The sequence below is a fragment of the Agelaius phoeniceus genome, chromosome 5 (genome assembly GCF_051311805.1).
Source record: "Agelaius phoeniceus isolate bAgePho1 chromosome 5, bAgePho1.hap1, whole genome shotgun sequence".
Lineage (NCBI taxonomy): Eukaryota > Metazoa > Chordata > Aves > Passeriformes > Icteridae > Agelaius > Agelaius phoeniceus.
In genome coordinates this window covers 11,866,078-11,888,912 of record NC_135269.1, presented here as the reverse complement: position 1 = coordinate 11,888,912, position 22,835 = coordinate 11,866,078, and the positions used below count along the sequence as shown (strand labels likewise).

The 22,835-nt window shown below is 37.2% G+C and overlaps 1 protein-coding gene across 4 annotated transcripts in view; it reads right to left on the bottom strand.

Annotated features, from left to right (window-relative positions):
- Positions 1–13: 13 nt before the first annotated feature.
- DNM1L (dynamin 1 like) overlaps positions 14–22,835 on the bottom strand; it is a 36,435-nt gene continuing 13,613 nt past the window's right edge. The window contains exons 3-20 of one of the 4 annotated variants that reach the window (XM_054631362.2): positions 19,661–19,699; positions 18,426–18,472; positions 17,274–17,345; positions 16,706–16,792; positions 15,932–16,094; positions 14,516–14,636; positions 13,771–13,902; positions 13,298–13,504; positions 12,977–13,097; positions 11,947–12,102; positions 11,743–11,832; positions 10,902–10,994; positions 9,056–9,112; positions 7,765–7,842; positions 5,428–5,595; positions 4,682–4,791; positions 3,379–3,538; positions 14–2,294 (exon numbers count right to left, since the gene is read on the bottom strand). In XM_054631362.2, the coding sequence (XP_054487337.1) occupies positions 2,238–2,294; positions 3,379–3,538; positions 4,682–4,791; positions 5,428–5,595; positions 7,765–7,842; positions 9,056–9,112; positions 10,902–10,994; positions 11,743–11,832; positions 11,947–12,102; positions 12,977–13,097; positions 13,298–13,504; positions 13,771–13,902; positions 14,516–14,636; positions 15,932–16,094; positions 16,706–16,792; positions 17,274–17,345; positions 18,426–18,472; positions 19,661–19,699 (1,958 nt within the window). In that variant the 3' untranslated portion in view covers positions 14–2,237. The remainder of the gene's footprint in view (positions 2,295–3,378; positions 3,539–4,681; positions 4,792–5,427; positions 5,596–7,764; positions 7,843–9,055; positions 9,113–10,901; positions 10,995–11,742; positions 11,833–11,946; positions 12,103–12,976; positions 13,098–13,297; positions 13,505–13,770; positions 13,903–14,515; positions 14,637–15,931; positions 16,095–16,705; positions 16,793–17,273; positions 17,346–18,425; positions 18,473–19,660; positions 19,700–22,835) is intronic. The other 3 variants (XM_054631364.2, XM_054631363.2, XM_054631365.2) reach the window with 3 other exon arrangements.

Below are 22,835 nucleotides of genomic sequence, written 5' to 3'. Positions count from 1 at the left end.
ATTTCTGGAGTAATTAATGTTGTGTATTATCTGTTTATTAAATAACAGGATTGTTACAGCATGGACCTTCAAAGTCTTGCATTAAGGATTACAAATCAAGTTCATTTCTTGGCACTCAAACATTACCAAATTGAAACTTTTTGTGAAACTTAAACAAAAAAAGTCGTAACATTTCAGAAACCAAATTAATACTGGAAATTCCACATAACATTACAGAGCCAGGTATCACTTGCAAGAATTTCTTCAATAAATGAAATTCATTTGCTTTATGCAGCATTTCAAAACTTTACAAATCAGAGTATTTCTTCACAAAGAGACTGTTGACTGAACTTTGAGAGTTAAAGCTTAGGTAGCAGATCACTTATGGACGGCACTACCTTGTTGAAAACTTCTTGCATGTTGAAAGCAAAAGGGAGAGAGGTATCAAACAGAAATGTAACACTTTTGACAAAACTTAAAAAGCTTTCACTGATCACCAAATTGATTTAAATGTGGTTTGCACTTCAGTCATACTTCTTAAATCTGAGAACTACCATCCCTGGATACAATGCAAGAGAAAAGTACCTCCTTTGTACTCATTACATGTAATGCATACACCATGACTTTTTAGGCTGTTTAAAAATACACCATATGTATTTCTGTGTTCTGCACCAATTACCTCAGATCATACATGAAGTATCCAAAAGTTGCATCTGTCAGACTTAACTCCTTGTGCTCATATTGATGCCGAACTGAAGATTACCATGAGAAAAATACATTTTTAAACAGAGCTTCTTGTAAACTGAATTTTTAAATTTTCAATCTTTAGCAGCTTACCATAGGAATTCCTTTTTTGCTAACTGATTTCAGGGGGAAGGAACTGCATATGGTAATGAAAACCTCAATATCGTGGCCCAATACCGTAAAATCAAGCCATGGAGGTTAACAGCAGTGTCCTATTTTTCATGCAAGTTGTGTTAAAGAAAAAGTATCAGCAACACTATAGTAAACATTTTCACTTTATACAAAAAGAGTGAATCTGCTTGAAAAGTACATGCAAGTATGCTGGCTGGAGTTTAAATAAATTTTTATTCATAAAAATTAAAATGTTTACTTTTTCAAGGCTAGTGTGATCAATAGTCATCTGTATGAATTATAATCAAAACAAAAAAAGAAACCTCATCAACTCAATTTCCAACCTACAATTTAATAATTTTACGATTGTCCTCAAAAAAAAAAGCTACTTACAGCACAATAAAATTTCCTCAAAAGCAACTGTAATCTCTGATATAAATATTCCAATTCCACAGACTTTCTTTCATACTGTCATACATTCCAAAATTTGCAGAATTTGCGGGCATCCCCTTCTCCCTGGCCAACTTCATCTGTTTTTAAAAGAAACGCTTACTATCCCATGACAGTTTTGAAATCCAGTTTTATTTTTCAGTTCTGCCAGAGCAAATTTACTAATCAGATGGTCCAGGGGCTTGGTCCCAGGGGGGAGGAAGGGGAAGGTGTCCTTGTGCCTGATTATAAACTCCAACATTCATACACAAGCTCCAGTGCACGTTAATAACTCTGCAGCCACTTTTTAGTGGGCTGTTCTTGTTCACAAGCTCCAGGCTAATTCTTCCTACATGATACTCCATGAAATCAAGTCTGAAGTTTTGTCTGCCATTGAAACATTTGGGGACAAAGAGAAAAAAAAAAAAGGGAACACACATACATAGTAATACGCTCGACATCTCTACTGTGCTATAAAATGGAGACCTCCATCTGCCACAGTGCATGCAATATATTCATGAAAGAAAATACTCGGTGCTCTCTTGTCTTCACAGTATTGAAACTTCTACTGGAAAAGCAGCTTAAAACTATGCCACAAGACTACACTGGCTGTCTTAACCACAGGCAACCTGTTCAGCAAGTCAGGCACTGGAACTTGAATGTTTTTCCCCAAGTTCAAATGAGACTGTCACTGAGACAGAAGACTTGGTCTGCTTTAATTTGCACCAGAAACCTGGTAAGGAAACATTTAGAGCCATTTATTATATGGATTAAATACGACTTCTTTTGCAAAATACAGCATGTTTATCTGTTTGCAAATCAAACCAACTGTCTTTACATGAGCAGATTTACACAGTTGCAGTACACAGATAAGAAGAGTTCATAAATAAAAATTCTACTCCGTATACCATGCCTAGCAATTGTCAAGCCAATGTAACCTCCAATGCATATAAATAGTGTGGCTGATACAGTCTTCACCAAAGATGTGTCTCTCGGATCTCTGCAATGATCTGGCTGGCTCGCTGCAGGGCCTGCACACAGGAACACACAAAAGCCAAGAGTTAGTTATGCTGCAGAGATTTCCCAGGGACAAAACAGCAGCAGTCTGGGAAGTGCAAAGCTAAAAATCAAACCAAAGCTATTCAGTGTCATTACAAAATGTCCTGATTGTCAGGGAAATTGTATTCTATTTGCCATCTGTATGGCAGTTGTCTTCTGTTAAGTGGGCAGTTTTCCTTTAATCTTCCACAACCACTCCTCCCTTTAGGGAGGCATCTGCTGATAACAGGCTATTGAATGTCACTGCATGACTGATAAGAACTACAGCAATACATAGTGAGCTGCTCTGCCCAGAGGTAGGAGCCAAGCATTCCTACCCAGATATAATCCGGAGATTCTGGAACACCAGCACGGCTTCTCCACTGGATTTTCCAGAGGCACAGCTGTCTCTTCTTACCATGGAACTTCAGAGTTTTCTACATCCTTTTCTACAGGATCCCTGCTCCAACAGAACCACTCCTGACACTCCAGGAGGGCTGCAGCCACATTTCCAATTGGACTGCTACCAACCCCCTGACCAACAGGCTGGCAGGTTGTGTTCTGACTCTGTCAGTGTTGTTTTAGTTTGCTGCATTGTTTATTTTATCCTTTTATTTTCTTCCCTATTAAAGAACTGTTATTCCTGCCCCCATATTTTTGCCTGAGAGCCCCTTAATTTAAAGTTTATAGCAATTTGGAGGGGGTGATTTACATTCTCCATTTCAGGGGAGGCTCCTGCCTTCCTTAGCAGGCACCTGTCTTTCCAAAGCAAGACACAAAACAAGTGGCAACCCATTAAATTCTCAAGAAGGGCAGACTTCTTCACCATACACAATTTTAAAAGCCTGCCATAAAAGAGAAACTGCACCTACTTTCTATCCAGCCTGCTAAACTGCAGGTTTAAAAGCTCATATGTAACCCTTTCTGGTCATGTATTGCTTTTAATTCCTCTAGCAGAGAAAATCAATACACTGGCACAATCTTAAAAAACAGTAAAGAAAAAAGGAAAACAAGTCTTCAAAAAGCCTCCAACTGATAAGGTGAACTGCTCCCAGGAGATCCTGATGTCCTCGTTACCTTGAGCATGTCAGCTGCCTCTTTCCTGCGCTGTGCCATGTCCTCAGACTCTGTGAGAAGGTCATCCAACAACAGGGATTTGTACAGCTGGCCCACCAGCTCACTCTGGAGAGTGTCCTTCACGTGGTTCACCAGAAAATGCATCACTGCCTTTGGCACACTGCAAGCACATCAAGATTGTTTCTTTAAAATAATTGTTGAAAACCAGGTCTGTTCCAGATGAAGAATGCACAATGAGGGCAAGCAGCTACACACAGCATTGGCTCAGACTGCCAGGAATCTATCACTACTATAAATAAAAACTCTCTCAAGTAAAAGCATCATGTACAATATCAGAGTAGAACTAATTCATATAAACTTAATTTCTTCCAAATAGAAATGCTGCATTGTAAAAAACATGAACAGTGTAAAACACAAAATGAGAATAAATAACTTTGCTCATTACAAACCAACCTATCTCTACTGTGCATGGGATGACACACATTTAAGTATGTCAACCCTAACACCAAATTTTATGTGTAAATGGGAAGAGAAAGAGGCAAAGAAATAATTCACATTTCTGGTATTACATAGCACAAAGAGTGCAGTAAAGTTAAGGTAAACAAAGCACTCCCCTGCCATGAAATACTAAAAATGATATTGAAGATATTAGTTTACTGGATAGACTAAGGCACCTATGAGTCTCACTAACCTGCTCTAAAATCTGGTTTCCAGATTCCTGTACTTCCCTCCAGACTTCCCATATACATAAAAATTATATATGAAGTTAGACCTTTCCACAAAGACATAAGCAAAAAAAGTTTTATAGAATTCCTTATTAAAGAAAAAGTATGACTTTTCTACAGTAGAAAGAACTTTTTCATGCCATTACTACCCTTATAGCTAAGTGCTAGAAAACTGAGCCACACACACTAGCTCCTATTAATTGATCTTCCCATTTGAAACTACAGGATGGGAAAGCTAAATTCTGTCAGGGTACACAGCACCTAGAGTTTATTCCAGTTATTTGCTGCAAATCTTCCGTCTGAATTGAAGCATCCTCCAGTAAAGCAGGCATCTCCTAAATAATTAAACCTTTTACTTAATAATATACAGAACTTGAAACCATTAGAGGAAACAAGTGCTTCTTCAAACTGCTTCATTCTGTGAAGGGTCAAATTTTACTGCTGTTGTCGCTTCTAAAAAATAAATTTATTTTCTCTCTTCTTACAAACATAAGAACATGATAAAAATAACATGATATGATTCTTGAAATAACACAGTATTTGCATGGTTTAAATATTTCAAGGAAGTTTGGGTTTACCTGTCCTGAATGTTCTTCCTGACAATAAGGAAGTAAGATTTAATAAGTCGTTCAATCACTTCACAATCTCGTTGCTCACGGGCAGAAAGTTTGCGTGCAACAGGTACAGGCTGTGTGAAAAAAACAAAACCCTCAGCTTACCAATTCTGCTCATTTGCATTTGTTTGCATTACAACTCAAAACTCTAACTACTGCTCTTTTAGCCTGAGTTTAATAGATGCAATCTGTCTTGCAACAAACCTATAATTCTTCAGAAATAAAACTAGAGACATATCAAAATCCACATATGTGAAACAAAGGTCAGAGGGCACCACTACATTTTTTCTAAATGTCTCCAAATACTTCAAATATCTCCATCTGTTTTTAACTTAAGTGGGTTTTGTCTTTAATGGTTCTTCTCCTTTAATATAAACACTAAAATTCAGCACAAGAAGAGAAGGAATTTGAGTTGAGCTAAGATTTGTTTCTGTACCATCAGCTATCTAGCCAAGGAGCTCACCTGCACAGGAATTTCTGAAAGGAAGCCAGTTATCCCAATCATAGCCTGAAACTGGAGCAGGCAGGGAGGTTGCAGGGAGATTGGAATCAGGCAAGGAGCAAAGCAGAAGAGACTGGCTGGAGCTCCTTGTTGCAATTATTTACAAAGAGACCACATATTAGCAGCAAAGTTACAAGAGCTGGAATTGAGATGTTTTCTTTCCTGAGACTGAACTACAAAGAAAAGGAATTTGTCTTCCAAGACTCACCACATCTAATAGGTTTACAGCATGTCCTTTTTGAGGACTAGCAGGTAGGGCTGCAGCTGGCTTGGATTTTTCCTCTGCTGATACCTCTTCTGCTTTGGAGGGTTTCAGCATTCCTCTCCAGTTGCCTGTTCCAGACTCCTGAGGTGCATCTGCTCCTACAGCAGGATTCTGCACAAACAGCACATTGAAAAAACATGGCAGAATTAGAACCTGGCCACAATAGAGAAGCATCTGATCAAATCACTACAGGTAAAACTCACTAAAAATAAGATTTTCATAGGTATATTCCTTCATTCTGTTCTTCCCATTCCCCACATTTATTGTCTCTTCGCTGGTTACAGCTCACAAAAGGTACCAGTAAAATGAAAGCTTTTAAAACTCATACTGTCCCTAATAAAGGGTATGAAAATGTCTCACCTGGAGAAGTTCTACAGCATTTTAAGGGTCTACAAATCACTTCTGAAATATGGGGTGGCCTCTAAGTCATTTGGCTTTGACCACACATCCTATACTACAGGATCATTCTGAAAATGTATTTTGAAGATCACCACAGCTCTTGCAATACTTGAATTTAAATACTTAAGTTTTATTTAAATACAAACTTAAGTTTCTTACAGTAACAGCTCAAAAATATGCACATTTCTGTTTTGAGGTAGCACAGCTATGATCATATTTGTGCTGTCAGAATTTACGGAAGGCTTTTTTATAACAAATCAAAACAAAAATCTTCATCCTCTCAAAGTGAAGATCAGAGATTCTGGGGAGTTTCAGACAAAGAATAACTCATGAATCTTCTGAGAAAAAGATGTAACACCCAACTCTCAAACATTAGGAATCACTGAACAAAAGAAATATTAGTGGATGGTATCCACCATATGTTTAATTACTATTAAAAAACCCAAAGTTTATTGTGACGTAGAATAGGGGCAATTTTTATTTTATACCTTTCCACAAGCCTAATATCTCTTCTATTTACTGTGTGCTTTAAAATCTAGTCCTGTTTGAAAAAGGTCATTGAAGGCTTTGTACTTGTCTTGCTTCAGATATAGGAGGAAAAAAGCTAAATTTATCTATTGTGTTTACAATGAAACACCACAGGTTGATCTTAAATCTAAAAAAAAAGTGAGGAACAAAGCATAGCAAGTAGAATACAAGCAGCAGCATATAGGAGGAAACTCAGCTAAGCTGTGCACATCAAAAATTTTATTTAAATTGCTCAGAGGCATTGTACAACACACTAGGAATTCAAATCAAACTCTGCTAATAAGAGAAAATTATTGTTAAGGAAAGCTCCACTGCATGACTTTTGATTGCAAGACAGCTGTTCAAAATGACAAAAATGCCACTCTCATTCTGCATTGCTGTGGAGCCTGCTTTACCTCCAAAGCAGATTCAGAAACAAAGCCACACAAGAGAGTGTGAAATGTATCACCTCACAGAGGACAAGTTTTATGGAAAATGCAAACCAAATCAGGCAGCTTCCTGCTACTTCCTAAGTCACAACACTATCTTCACAGTGGCTCTTGGTTTCTTTTTAAATTTTGCAGCATATCAAAGCCTCTAAAACACTGATAAAAATAAGTTAAAATTCTATTATTTACTAGATTTGTCTTGAACCACTTTGCTCAGGACAGAAATGGAAGCTTTGCATTAAAATCTGAATGTGCAATAAAGCAGAAAGCCTGAGTCCCCTTGGTACTCCTAATACACAAACTTGTGACTGACCATCTTTTCTGACTCCTAGCAAGAGCAATTAGCAGAAAAGCCTTCAGAGGAATAATGAGCTGTTAACACATGAGACAGCATACCTGACATGTAAAAAACACTGCAGAACACATTTCACAAATATAAGTAAACAAGGGATTCAACAATTATGCAAAACAACACAAAGGAGGTTCAGTTTGAACAAAGCCTGTAAAGATTCCCTGCAGGAAGCAGGAAACTCACATTTTAGCCTATCTTCTGTCCTCCTTCTTTAACTGTCAACACATTAAAAACATGCAGTTTAACAGCCATGCTGAAGACTTTTGATTACAGTACTGTTGCACCCAACCATCTATGGACAGTTTGAGGCAAATTAGGTGCATTTTGCACCACAACATATTGCAAACAAGAGTTCAAAGAGAAAGCAGTGACTTGGCCACCTCACGGCATGTCTTGACATGCCACTGCACATAAAACCAGTGATGCCAAGTAATCCACACTGGGGAGGACACCCAGACTGGGTAGGACACACTGTTGGTGACAGAACACCAGGGACAAACTGCTTTCCTTACACCTGGGGTGCACCACAACAGAAACGTGCATGCAGTGCTTAGAGGAGAAATCAAGACAGACCTTGCCATCAGCCTCAGCAGAAGCAGCAGTAACAGTCTCCTGGGAAGCAGGTGCCAATGCACCTGGAGCTTTAGTAGACTAAGGAAGGTAAAAAATGCAGGGAGAGGGAAAAAAAATTCAACTGAAGACCACCAAATTTACCTAGCAAATTGTAAACACTTTTACCTACTAGCATCTTTCAAAATCCAGAAAAGAAATATTTTGAATTTGCAAGAAAAAAAGTAATAGAAGCAGAAAAAAAAAGAAGAAAAAAAGAAGAAAGAAAAGAGAATGAAAAAAAAATAAAAAGCATCTCCAAGACAGTTATTTTGGATTATCTAACCTTCAATTTCATTTAAGCTCCTACACTGATGATTTAACTATGAAATCAATAAAACAAAGGATCAAAGAGCGCTGAAAGCAATCTCTAGACAGCTACCTTAAATTTCCAGTTCATCCATCAGTTGTCTTAGACTCATTAAAGGCAACAGAATTAGATCTACTCTGGGACTTTGTCTCACTTTCTAAGGTAATGAACTTAGTGAACAGATTTCGATCAACTGTAGAAGCTCCTGTTACAACCTCATGAGGATCCTAAACTATGGTCTCAATCTTTGAATTCTTAGTAATTCACAGAGTATTAAATAACTGTCTAAAATTCCAGCTTGTTGTCAGACTGTTACTTTCTACAGCCAGACAGTGTTTTCCATGACATTTGGTTGGTTCTTTCACTCCTGCCATTGCAGTAATCCCAAAACCTGATTAAATTAAGCAAGCTCCAGAGACAGAATACATGAACAACTGAAAATGTCACCTCCAACATCTGCTGCCAAAGAAAGTAAGACTGCAATAAACTGCAGTTTTAAGAGTGACTTAACAAAAACCAACCATAAGTCACTATGTTGGCACTGGACATTTAAAATTACTTGTTTATCTTTTGAAATCAGTGTGTCTCAGCTACAAATTTAAGCATGAAAGTTCTGAGCTCATCTCCAACATCTGCAGGCATATTACACCTTACCTGAGATGACAAAATTCAAGTAATAAGTGTATTATTACATTTATAGACAAGTCTTCCGAAATACCAGATTTAAAACCTCCCAAAAATTGCATCTTTAAGAAAATTATAGAAGAAAAAAGAAAAGAAAATTATATTCCACTTCTATCTTATGAAACTGAAAAGAAAAAACTCAATACCTGGAAGCTCCCAAGACTGTTACTAGAGCAGCATATGAAAATTTCCAATACTTAGATGGGATCTAGGAGAATGCATTCAGCTTTATGTAATAAATAAAATCAAACATTTACTTACCTTGTCTCGTGGCACAGCAGAAGGCAGCTCCCGGGTTAACCTGTTCCGCCTTTGCTCCTTTAAAAACAATCCAGCAAGACCTCAGTTATGTATTACTCTGTATCAACACACAGGCAAGATCCACATTTTACATATGACTTCCATTTTAGTCACAAACCTGGGTAATTTCATCTCATCCAGTGCCATGCTAATACTGTGGGGTCTATGAAACCCTTGATTATTTGGATGCTTTGATTACCTGGTCAAAACTAAATTCTCACTATAAGAAGTTTTGCTAAGTTTTTTTGCACCATGCTCCCTAATCAAAGCCTGAGCGTTTAAAAAACAATATCAAAGCTCCACAATTTGGCTCACCACAGATACCCTACAGCCCTCATTAAGCTGTAAATCCTCCAACAAATCTAAAGGATTTGATTCTGTGGCCAGCACATGATCAGCCCAAAATGAAGGAGGCAGCAGGATTTGCTTCATACCAAAATAGAATTTGAAGCAATTAGGACAAAGAAATGTCTGAATTTGCTTGAAATTAACAATTGATTGTCCACCGAATAAGGCTTGGGTTTACATGGTTTGGTTCTTTAAAAATGCCAATGTCCTGTTTAGGAAAACATTAGGAAAGAACTACTTTAAGTAACACACAATGATACAATTTTGTATGTTCAGCTTCACAAAGTCTTAATTTCTGTACTCACAGCAGTTTCCATACACATTGTTTTTGAACTACATTAAAGAGCAGTCTACCAATCAAATTGAAATGCATGCCTAGTCAGTACAGAATATATGTACAGAAGGAAGAAATTTTATAGATTACAGAAGAAATTGCATAGAGTAGAGATTTTAATGTAAGCATTTAAAAAAGAAATACTACAAGAGCATGTAGTGACAGGACAAGGGGGAATGGCTTCAAACTGAAAGAGAGTAGGTTTAAATTACATATTCCATAGGAAGAAATTCTTTACTGTGAGGGTGGTGAGGCACTGGAACAGGTTGCCCAGAGAAGCTGTGGCTGCCTCATCCTGGGAAGCATCCAAGGCCAGGTTGGATGGGACTTTGAGCAACCTGGTCTAGAGGAATGTGTCCCTGCATATGGCAGGAGGGTTGGAATAAGATGACCTTCCAAGCCAAGGCATTCTATGATTCTGTGATGAATGAAAATGATGTGTTGGACAAACACAAGGGTATTAATGAGCTCTTATTAATGAGATTGCAAAAACACCAGATTGGCTCTTCCAATCTAACAGAGCAGAGCAGATTGGTTGTTGAACTGCTTCCACAGGATGATGGAAGCTACAAGTATTATCAGCTTTGGACTTGAAAACACAAGATTACTGACGGGAGAGTGAGAGAATGTCTCAGGGAGGCTGAAGTGTGGTAACACAGAGATTCAAGAACAAAACCAAAGGCAAGCAGAAATTAGAACCTGAACAGAGGAAACAATACTTGTGTTATCCTTTCATGAATGAGAGGAACATTATTGATACATTGTGTCAAAGACAAAATGCAGTTAGTTCAACATGAACACCATTTCACAACTACATATTTAAAGTTGGCCTTAAAAAATTTCATTTCATAGGTAATACTCAATTAGATGCCCATCTTATTTTCCAGACTGAAAAACAGAATCCTTTCGGTGAAGTACCAACCAGTGATCCTAAATGTAATATGCAATAGAAATTAACAAATGCACAGATCACTAGAGGATACACCATATTCATAATTCATCACATTTCTCATGCCTCAAAATGTAGAAATGTGCTTCAAGGAAAGAAGCTGAAGCATTTGTTATTTTATGAATTTCACCTTCACTTAGAGACAAGAAATTTTTTAACAGAACATACTTTCTTACCTCTATGTTGTTATTCATTAACCCACAGGCATCAGCAAAGTCTGGATGTTTGGTATTGATATAAGCTAACTCAATGGCCACCAGATTATGAACCTGTAATGCAAAATATTCCCAGATCAAAAATTCAGGGAGTAAACCTAATGCCAGTGCAGAGCAATGACCTACAATGCTGGCAAGCACAGCCTAACTGCCCATAGCAAAGATCACTCAGTCAGAAACCACCTACAATAAGTGAACCAGGGGCAGATGGTTCACTGTGAGGGACAGTGAATATAAAAAACTATTTTTGCTTTTCACATCAAATGCAGAGCCAAATACTGAAACACTCTTTACTTCCCAACAGGCAGTCCTAATCAGATTTTAGTATTAAAACATTTATTTAAAGGTACAAGTTGAACTTTTAGTTTTCACTAGGTAAAGGGCATTACAAGCCTCTGAAACACAAAGAATAAGGATTACAATTTAATTTTCATCACTGCACCCCAAACTCTACAGTAATTGCACAGCTTCTCTTACAAGGGAGGGAAATAACCTATATGAGGAAGACTAGAAGATGTGAAATTGAGATTTTGTAGAATTCTTCTTGGGAAATTGAAACATAGGGGACAACATGCTTAACCCTAACCCCACCCCTTTGTTTTATATGTATCTATACTCTAATATAGAAGAGTGTGTACATATTAAATGTGAACACATCAAAACGTGTACATATTAAATAACTATCAATTTAACAAATAAGTTAAGATTCCTTTAATAACTTGGGTTCCTGTGCAAACAGAAACATCAAGACTCCAGAAAACATGCACTTTTACCAGCAAAATTACAGTAGATGGAAACTTACCATTTCATTTGTGACAGGAAGTCTCCTACGCAAAAGACAAGTTACTACTTCAACTATGGCATCGTGCAATTTAGGAAACCTCAGTAATTCCTAAAAACAAACCCAAATTTTACTGGTGAGACTTCCAGAAGTTTTTAAGCAAGTAATCACACACCCACACACAGGCCATGATTACAATCCCAGCTGCAGAGCATGCATTTTTACCTGTGTACTGTAATTACTACAGTGCTGGATAATCCTCTGCATTTCCTCATGAACCAGCTCCACACAGCGCAAGCTCGGTTCTTCCAAACGTTTGATTTGCCTTTTTACCAGCAACTCAAAGGAAACCTCAGGAACAAACAAGGCAGGACGGGGACCCTGGTTCAAAAGGAGGGAAAAAGCTGCTAAATTGTTTATAAAATATGAAGCATTTTTAAAAAGTAGCATTTAATGAGGCCCAGAATAAATCAGGTCACAGTGACACCCAGAGGAAATCTCAAGTATATGTAAAAATAAAAGCTTTAAGTTCCTATCTTTAAGACAAAATGTATTAAACAATGATTAACTAGCATCCTTATACAGTCTCAGAGATTTCTACCTACTTATGTCATTTTAGGCTTACAAATCTGAACAATGCTTCTGCACATCTGAGGATCCAAATTTTGATGAAATCTATTATAAAGACAAAGACATTTTCTTTCTAATTTCAGAGAGAGAAACTGCCATTATTTATTGAACAGTCTTGGACAACTTTCACCAACAAGACAGGTGAATTTCAGTGTTTGGAATAATTTCATTTATGACCCCACAGACCAATGCTTAGTTACATATATAACATCTTTTACCTGAAATATGACATCTTTCCTGTTACTAAATCCTGTTTTTACATTTTACATTTACAGGAGGATAGGAACATACACACAGATCATTGCTATGAAGTACCTTGTGCTCCAAGACCATGCAGAAACCTGCCTGTCTGTCCACACACACCAGACACAGTACAAAAGCAGACTGATATGTCTGACATCCAAAGTCAAGCTTGAAGGAGTGAACCTTTTATTATATACTGCAAAATTTAAAAGTGGCCTTACTCCGTTAATTCTCAGCAACACCAATCCCCATATTAGCAAGAAACCAAATCTGCCAGGAAAACACTGAACCATCTCAAAGTTGTGCCTCTTATATAGAATTAAACCTTAGCTTCCTATCTAACATACAGCCACAACACTCAGAAATACAGAAGAACACTCACAGTGGCATTTCTAATGGCAGTCAGAATGTCAATTGTGTTAAGGCCACCCAGAGGGTCAACAGATTCTAAAGTTCTTCCAAAAGTCTCATGAAAAATATAACAGATTCTGGCTCCACCACATCTGAAAGAAGAAAATAATAACTGAAGTAGCAAATAAAAAGAAGAAAGCTCTCATTGAAAACCTTTTTTACAGTTGCTTGGATTCAAACTTATTTGAATATGTTATGGTCCAGTGTAGTAATACTGCCAGTGAGAGCCAGTAAGAGCCACTGGGTCAACCAAACCACTCAGTCAATACTGCAGGAAAACATCTGTACTTACAGCTCTGAAGTCTCTATGTATTTTGCTGTTCCTTCAATAGTATTACAATATTCTGTGGCAAATTTGGTGATCAGCTGCAATAAAGTAGCACTTTTGTCTTCAACAGGTTCCCCATAGCTGTTCAGTAGAGACTGGTACTGGGCAGCTAAAACATTAATTCTGGTTTTCAGTTCTGGCAAGCAATCCCTGATATGATGCATCAGCAATCTAAAAATAGAAAACAGTCCCTCATTAGAAGGGAGGAAAGTCTCAGCTTTATCATCTCCATCAAAACAGAGAAAAGACACAAAATAACCACCAAAGGAAAACATTTACTTGGGAAAATTACAGTAAATTCAGAAATTGAGAGAACAAGAGTTTGCAACCAAAGTTTTCTTTAATGCATTACTGTACAGCACCAAAAGAGACACTAAGGGCAAAAAGAAAGGTCTGCACATATATCTAACCCATCAGTTTATGTCTTCAAGGAATACCTGTTCAGTGTTCTAGCAAGATACTTGGTTCCATTTCTATTGGCAAGGGAAGGATATTTCTTCTGAAGAAACCCATACTCATCACGAATGGAATCAGCCACACTCTTCTTATTGTTAATGTCCAACTGACTCCTGAAGGTAAAAGGCAGAGTTACACACTAGTTACTGGATGCAAAGTAAAAGTAAGTTACACTTCTGCTTCTCTGGACAGAACATTTAACAACTGGGTTTTGCTTTATACACATAACTCACCTTCCTTAGACTTTAAAGGTTTTTATTTGTTTCTCCATGCAGCATAGTCAACAAATCTGTATTGGTAGCAACTATACACAGAGTAAGCAATGCTCTTACCAAAACTACATGAGATTTGACCTAAGTAAGGTAAAAAAATACAGCAAACAGAACCACAGTCATATGCAGTTAGGACTAATATATACAGGACCTGTGCTGGATCAGAGCTAATGTGAACAGCTGACCAGAGCACCTCTCAAGCTGAAGGACAACAGCAGAAGTGGTGACACTACAGTTCTTCTAGAAGTGTCTCTACTCCTGTCTGCATTAGTAGTTGGTTGAGTGGAAGAACAAAGGCTTTGAGAAGTGAGCAACAAGTTTCTCACTTGCTTATTCAGAAGTTTATTTCAACATTGTCACCTTATTTTTAAAGCTATATTCATGGCTAAAAAAGCAGAAGCATTACTTCATATTAACAGAGTTTTAAAAATAGCACCACTGTGCCCACACAGACCTATTCACTACTCCAATGATGCCAAGTTTCACTGGAATCACTCTTCCCATGAGCACATCCATAGCATCAGTGCCAGCATCCATGAGATCCAGCTTTGTGATAACAGCAAGGGTTCTTCGACCTACCAAAAGGAAAACACTCACAGGGATGTTCTGATTTCATCAGAGTACCTAAAACTCATAATTCAGCAAATGGAGAATTAGTGACCTAAATTCATTAAATAGGGAAATATTGCCCATCTAAACCAGTAGGTTAACACACACAGGATTTGTCTGGGACCTCAATATTTCATAAGCTCTTGCTCTGAAAAAAAAACGTGCCAAGAACCTTTTCTTTAAAATATAACACACTTTTTGAGTCTAAAAAAATAAACCAGTATCTCAGTAAAATCAGTAAATTCTTGGGTCTTGAAACTTTCATGTGACTGTAGCTACTTTAGTACTGTAGTTCTTACTATATAGCATTACTCCTGAAGAACCTGCAACATGATCTGCCACTCCAGACCTTTAAGTTTCAGAATTTTGGGAAGTGGTCCAAAAGACACTGTCAATCATTTTACAGGAGTAAAATAAAAGGGATATCTTGAATCAGGATGGTTTAACTGAGCAGACTGCCAGAAGAGGCTTTCCCTCAAGGTTATGTGGCAGACAAGTCAAAGCAGACTTGGAGTTTGAAAACAATCAAGAAATGTTACATTTTATGGAAAGAAAAATTTGAGGATACCAACACTAAATTTTAGCCTAATTTCTGTATGTTAATTTTCCAAGAGTATTAATCCATGTTCTTTCAAATCACACAATGCCATTTGTTAGTCAAGGGTACTGACAGCACTTTGCAAAAGCAAGAAGCAGGCAGGCAAGTAGCTTCAGATCTGTTTAAAGTCCTTAGGTAAATATAAAATTATAATCTTCCTATTCCATTAAATCAGTGAGTTCTCCCACATAAATACAGGGCACAGAATTCATCTTATCCTTACCAGAAGTCACTAAACTAACAGACAGTCAATTACTTAGGTGGGGGTGGCATATTTTCTCTACCAAAGGAAACAATGTTACACAATAAAGCATGAAGTTGCCCTAAGAGACCCCTGTGAACTACTAAAACTCTGGAAACCCCGACCATTCTTAACACCATTTTGCTGCTGTGGAAACAGAAGTGACTTCATGACTATTAGAACAGTTACTTGGCCTGCTGGCAAGCCAGAAATTTATCAGTTATTGATTCATCCCAGCAGCCTCTTGAGTTGCAGAGACTGCAGCAAGAAGTCTTTAAGCAAATATCAAACTTCTATTTTCTAGGAAATGTGGTGACATTTACTTTTCTTACTATATATTGCTCAAACAACTTCAGTTTTATTTTAGGATTGAGTTTTAAAAAGCAGTTGAATTACAGCATCCAGCTAGCCTTGGTGCTTACCATCTGGGTCCACCTCCCGAGCTATTTTCAGGGCTTCAGAAGTGGCCATGTCTGTGTTGGCAGCTGTGACTGCCAGGATAATGGAATTGGGATTGCTGATGAACTGAAGGATGAGCTCTCTTATTTGAAGTTCAATGTCTTTAGGCTGATCACCAACAGGCACCTAGAGAAAAAACCAAGATGGAACTGTTCAAAATTGTGTCTGTGTACCTGCATGAGGCTTGCTGTCCAAGAACCACGTGCACAACTGGCAGAGTAGGGTGGGGATGTGTGCATGGGCAGGGAAGGAAGTCATCTTGTCATCTTCATGTCTCAGAAAATTATTCTATCTGTAACCTGAACAAGCAGGATCTGAATATTTCTCTTAGGATACCCTCACTTTATACAGCCTCTTACACAAAATACACACAGCCACTCCTGGAGAAGCAATGTGGAAGAGACCTTCCAAGTTGCCAAATACTCATCTATCTGCAGGTACAGCTCTGAGACCTGCAGTGCTACCTCTTCTATGGCAAGGAACACGCAGCCCACACACCTACCATCACTTAGATGTAGAAAGAGGAAAAACATAAGCAAATCTATCTCTGACATCAGCAAAGTGCAGCAGAAACCCAAATCTTACCCCAGAAGACAGTGACATGTCAAATTTACATAACACTACTTAACCCCAGGAAAGCAGTTTATCTGGCATTGCAGAACAAAGACAAAGAGTGAACAGGCACACCTTGTTCAAAAATACACACTGAGTCAGAAGAGGAGCATTCTGCACCTTACCTTTGTCATTCCAGGTAAGTCCACAAGAGTCAGATTTACAACATTAGCTGAAAAAATCTTAAGATGAATGGGTTCAGGACTGATCCCCTGGAAATACATTAATAAGAAGTAATAATTACTGCCCTGGATTATTTAAATTCATCACATGAAAATCCAAAGGCTGTAGTTTCATACTACAATGACTTTCTTTCACCACATACCTTAAAACACATAGCAAGGAAAAAAAGCCAACCATCTGTCAACCAATTCTTTTGTCTTTGTCAGCTGCCAGTTTTATAATTACATAAAGCCAGGTATGTAGAAAAACTAAAGCAAGTTTAACTGAAAGTTTATTTTTTGCACTTTTATTACAGAATCTTGAAGAAAAGCAACAATTCTCTGTCTTTCAGCTGAAGTAATTGTTCTCATGAACACAGTGAAAAAAATCTCAAGATAGCAAGAAGTATTCCCATGTTCTTCATTAGAACAGTTAGGTGCTTTTCACTCCCAGCTGCTGAAACTCTTTAAGAATGGTTTAAGCAGCAAGAAAATCAATAGCAAGACAACAGATGGACAGTACAGGATTTACCTTATTGTTTCCTGAAATCCTCTCTGTTTCATTTTCTATTTCCTGACGAATTTCATCAAAATCTGTATAGATCTGAAGGAAGAAAAAAAAAGTTTAAAAATCAAAGACAGCATTCACTTACTTAACTGCAAAATAATGTTCTCCAAGGGATGGTGAAAAACTCTCCAAGTATACAGAATATTTTAAAAATATGTAAGAATTACTTGTAGTCCTTAAATTGATGTAAACAGGAATGATCAGTGCTAAAAATTACAGAAATTGGTATTTAATCTGTTGACTAATTCTGTGAGATGGCAGTTATTAGCACTTATGACCAATATCAGACACAAGTTGTTAATTTGTGTCCACCTACAGAGAACTCCAAATACTTAATTCCATTTTGAGTCTAGTTGTAATCCTTTGAAGTTAATAAGCAACACGTAGCCTAAATCCTTTCTCATAGTGAAGAGCACAAAGGGCAGTTTCATTTTCAAATTTTTCCACTCTTGTAAAAACTGTTCCGCTGCCACTGACCTAAAAAGGTTAGCACAGAGCTATCCTTCCACTGATTTCCTCTCTATTCCTCTCTAACTTTACTTCAATTCCTAGCACTGCCTAGAAGGTGAGAAAATCACTTGAAAATAATAAACACTTGTATCATTTATCTGCCAACAAAAATATTACTGTCTTCAAGCAAGAATGAAACTTTGACTCTTCCTGAGGTGCTAGGTCGTCTCAGTTTGTGCTCCTTCACCCTGATGCACATGAGGCTCTTTTTTCTCTTTCTCACAGCTTTTCTAACAAACCTCTGAAGTAGCCAATTCTTCAGTGGACTGAAATGACTTGTGCTTACATCTGTCCTTGTCTTTTTGACATCCATTCTGATTTTGGCAATGCACAAAATAGAATAAATAACAAAATAACCCAAAAAGGACTGTGATAACTCAGCAGAATCAATGCCCCACACAACAGATATTTTAACATTTTATGTTTTCAAAAGTTTTCTACTCATGAAAAGCAAAACAAATTCTTCAATACTCTGCCATACAGTACAGCAGGTATAATAATACCAATAAACCTCTTCAGGAAAGTCAAGGGAAGAGATAACAGAATTAAGTATGTATCTGTTAACATATTTATGACACTGCTACTTCAGCAAGAGAGTAAACATACCTTATTTTTGGTATGAAGAAATTTACCCCATTCTGCAGCATCTACCTCTGGAAACAAAAATGGATACATGAGAAAAAAGTAGATTTTTCACTAACATTTTTTTCCAAGGCCTGGTCATTGAAAACTATGAGTTTTTTGGTTTTTTTTTCAAGCAGCAAAAGAAAAATTAGTTAGCTTTCTACAATTAGGTGTTAAATAGCTCAGTATAAATAGATTTATGATTCTGGCTATTGAAACATTGCACCTCACTACTATGTCTAATTTGTCTTACACAAGGTCCACCTTCCTACCTATGACTGAGCTAATCACCCACCCTGCAATCTTTCAGAAATGGTCTTGTTCACTAAATATCAGCTTGTAACAGAAAACAAAAGAATTATTAGCAATAGCTTAAAAACCTGGGAAAGAAAAGGCTAGCATTTAGCATCTTTTTTTCTAAACCATGCAAGTGAGATCAAATTACAGCTGAAAGAAAAAGTTAGAAAAACCTGTAGAACTAAAAGCAAGCAAACAGAAAATACATAAGAATTCTGCATAACGAAGAAGCCTTAGGAGAACATGTCTCTTCCCAAATCTGTCAAGGACCAAACATCTTCACTCTTGTCAGTCACCACTGAGGTCCAGAATTACTTGGGGACTATGCAAGAGCAGTCCCAGAAACAGCAAAGGAAGTTTTGTTCAATTCCTGCTTTGTAGCACAGGCAGCAATTTGCATCACACTGCAAGATACTCACATTTTCACTATTAGGTTTCCAAGTATTAGAGGCAAGTTCCATTTCCAATTTTTAGTTTGGGGTAATTTCCTCTGTGCTCCCTGACACAGCCATCTGCTCTACAAGAACTGTCTACAAGAAATCTGGCCCTTTAGAAAACACATGGTTTACCTACAATTGAGTAATCTTTTCAAAATATTTTTTTCACTTAAGTTGAAATTTAAGAAAGTTGATCAACAAAGGTTTTTTTTTAAGGATTTGGGAATTAAAAGTGCAGGAAGTTCTATGAAGCAGCAACAGCACAGAAGAAAAGCAAAAATTATCTCATTCTAATGCAACAAGGTCAGAAAGCTGAAAATCAATCAGATCACAAGACAGCAAAATAATCACCACAGTAGCTGAAGTGTAAAAGGAAAAGTGTAATCAATCAACAATCAATCATGTGGCATGAAATGTATGTGATTAGTGTATATAAGCATGCACTTCAGGTGTAGGGAGAAAAAGCAAGTGGATAAAAGCAACCTTTAGCAAGGTGTCTTGAATTTTTCCATGTAGCAGGGTCTGCAGTTAAAGAGAAACAGCATTGAATGGTGTTTAACATTTTTAATCATATTTAATATAGCATTTTATTCACTTTCAGTACCAGATTCAATTACAAAGAGCACAAATGCATGCAGACAGATGTGCATGCTATTCTAGTATTGATGAGAGTGTGTAACATATTAGCAATATGCACAGAAAGAAGACCTTAACTAAACAGATATAAATGAGGCCTATTAATCAGATCCTCTGTATAACAAAGTTGACTTGATGATGCTTGTTATTGCCATACACCTAATGCCAACAGCTCAATGTATTTTCTAATCTGAACACAGAAAACAGCACCACTGAGCTCCACAGAGCTGAACTTCTTTGGCAAAATATATTTCTCATAATTTACTCATAGGAAGAACCAGAAAGAGTAAAGAAACATTTCTAATGTCATTGGAAGTAGTGTTATTGTATGGGAAGGAAATCTGATGCTGTGCATCAATATTTTTGAGACTCAATTAAAGAACAACATCAGTTCTGAGACAGATTTAAGAAGAGACAACATATGTATTATCCTTCTCAACTTTTCATTTTTCAAAGTAGTTACAGAAATTTCGTTACAAAAAAACACCCAACTTCTTACTGAGGGGCTGATGAATTTAAAACTCTATTTTCCTGTGATGTCTGTACAACACCCTGAAAGTACAAGCAGCACAACAAAATGGTAAAGATATTTTTGGTTTGGTTTGGTACAAAATTCAGGTAGTACAATAATAATCAACTCATCTGTTTGAAAAGCTTATCTGGAGAGTTGATGTTTTGCTCAGTCAAAGGTGTGTGTATCATCAATAGAAATATGATTTTTATGGACTGGATCTGTTAAGGAAAAATTTTTAAAACCAGACTTTCACCCCTACTCTTCTGCAGGCACAAGGGCTATGAAGAAAACATCATCAGGAAAAAGCTTTTGTTTGTATTGGTTGGCAAATAGGCAAAATGACATACCAGTCTCCAAAGTAAGTGCAAAATTAAAGGGTTTCTACATTCCAGGTTATTTAACAGGTTTTATTTACTGTTCAGAGGAAACAAAGTAAAATGCACATAGAGGAAAAAACTACAATATGTTTGGTAGTATTGTATTGCTCATATGCTCTTGAAAATTAAACCTAAGGGAGTAAAGAGAGGCCTTAAGCCAGGAAGAAAAATAAACAGCAAGATACTGCCAAGTGTTACATTTGAAAGATATGGACCAAGCACTCTTTGGTTATGTCCCTCCTTGGGAGATGATTTCCTTCTCAGACACTGTTTTAGTCTTAAATGAGTCTCCTTCTGGTGGCATGGGAATCTGCACTCAGGTACTAGGCTTAGCTCTATGTATAAATAATTTTTTTTCAGTATTACCTATAAGCTTCTTAAAATAAATATTTAAAAGACACACTCGGGTCAGAGACACTGCATTTCAACTTGCTAACACCTATGGAAAAGTTTCCCAATAGATCCAAATTAATGGAAATTTAATGGAAATTTAATGGAAAGGAGTTTTTAGGAAAGGAGGAAGGATTTGCATTTCTCTAAAGGTAAAAATGCTCAAGGCAAGGAGAAAGTGTTTTAGCTAGCCTACATTCAGCAACCCACTTTTCTGGTTTCCACAAAGAATGTTTTTTTATCACTCATTTAACTGGTAAATCAGTCTTCCCTCAGTTACGTTACTTTTTGGAAGCGTTTCAGGCAGTATCTTCAGAAGAATTAATCACCTGATTATACTAAAGATTAAATGCTAGATAAAGGTGTGACAAAATGACACTTTGGTCATGATGAAATCCAGTATTACACACTGTAAGAAATTACTAAAACAGCAGCTATTAAGAACAAACAGATCCTGCTTTTCAAAAAAAGAAAAAACCCACCATATCTCATGAATAAAGCAACAGTGTGTATTTTTCTGGTTTTCCATATCCTGTAGTAAGCCCTGCAAACCTTAGTTAATTCCCAGGAAAAGCACATACATTACTTGACTTTTCTCAGGACTGCCCTCCACCAAACTGTACTTGTTATGTCCTACTCTATAACACTCCTTTAAGAAGTTCAATAAAATACAAAGATTACTGACTTCAGTTATTCAGGTATCTCCTCTCTAAAGCAATAGAAATGTTACTCACTTCCAATGGGAGAAGCTGCTGGGAGTCATAAAAGGCCACCACCAGAGAGGATTTCCAGCAGCATGGCAATGAGAACTTCCCAAGTACTAACTGTTGTACCATTTTCCCATCCTTGACACCAGCTAGACTGTAAGCACTTTTGAGGGAAAGCTCTTCCTCTCTAGTGCTTCTACAAAGCCAAGCCCAGTGAAGCAGGCCACACTGTTTGGGAGCTAGGGGTAAGAGATTCCTATCTGAAGTAGAGAGCAAAAGGCTAACAAAACAATATTGATTTATCAAGCAATGGATCTGTATTAATTATTCCTGTGTTCTGGATCAATTCTGTCTGCTCAGAATTTGAACAATGTTCAGTTTCCTCTCTTGGAACAAATGAAAAAAAAGGAACCTATAAGCATTTACCACTTGGCCACTGGTATGTTCTCTCTGAGTTTCCATTTCTGAACTACCATTATAGGTCTTCACTGCAAGGCCAATTTAATAATTCACAAGACCAGGCCCAGTTCTCTGATAAGTGTTGCTTCTCTTGCAATTTGATCAGAGAACACCACAGTGTGGTATCATCACATCAAACACACCATATGTGCTGAATCACTAGAGGCCAACAATAAACAGCAAAAGCATGATGAGAACATTTCCTTCCCATCAAATTACACACATTCTCTGTAGAATATACAGATCAGTCTGTTATAAAAATACAGAACTTCCCATTTAATGGAAAATTTATCTTTGGTATTTTCTGACTCTTATTTATTGCAGTGATCACAGTACAAAGGGTATTACTTGTCCCTCCCTAAGTGAACAGCAGAGCAGTCAAAAGTGCTTTGTGTTAAAACCTGGGAAGCTTTCTGGATGCCAACACTACAACAGAGATAAATTAAAGCTTGTAAGAACCACAGAGTAGCAGCTATTTTGAAATGGCTGTGTTAATATACAACACCAGTAGAGCAAGCATTATGATGGACACAGGAGACAATCACAAAACAGAAGTCAAAAGAGAAGAGAGAGTT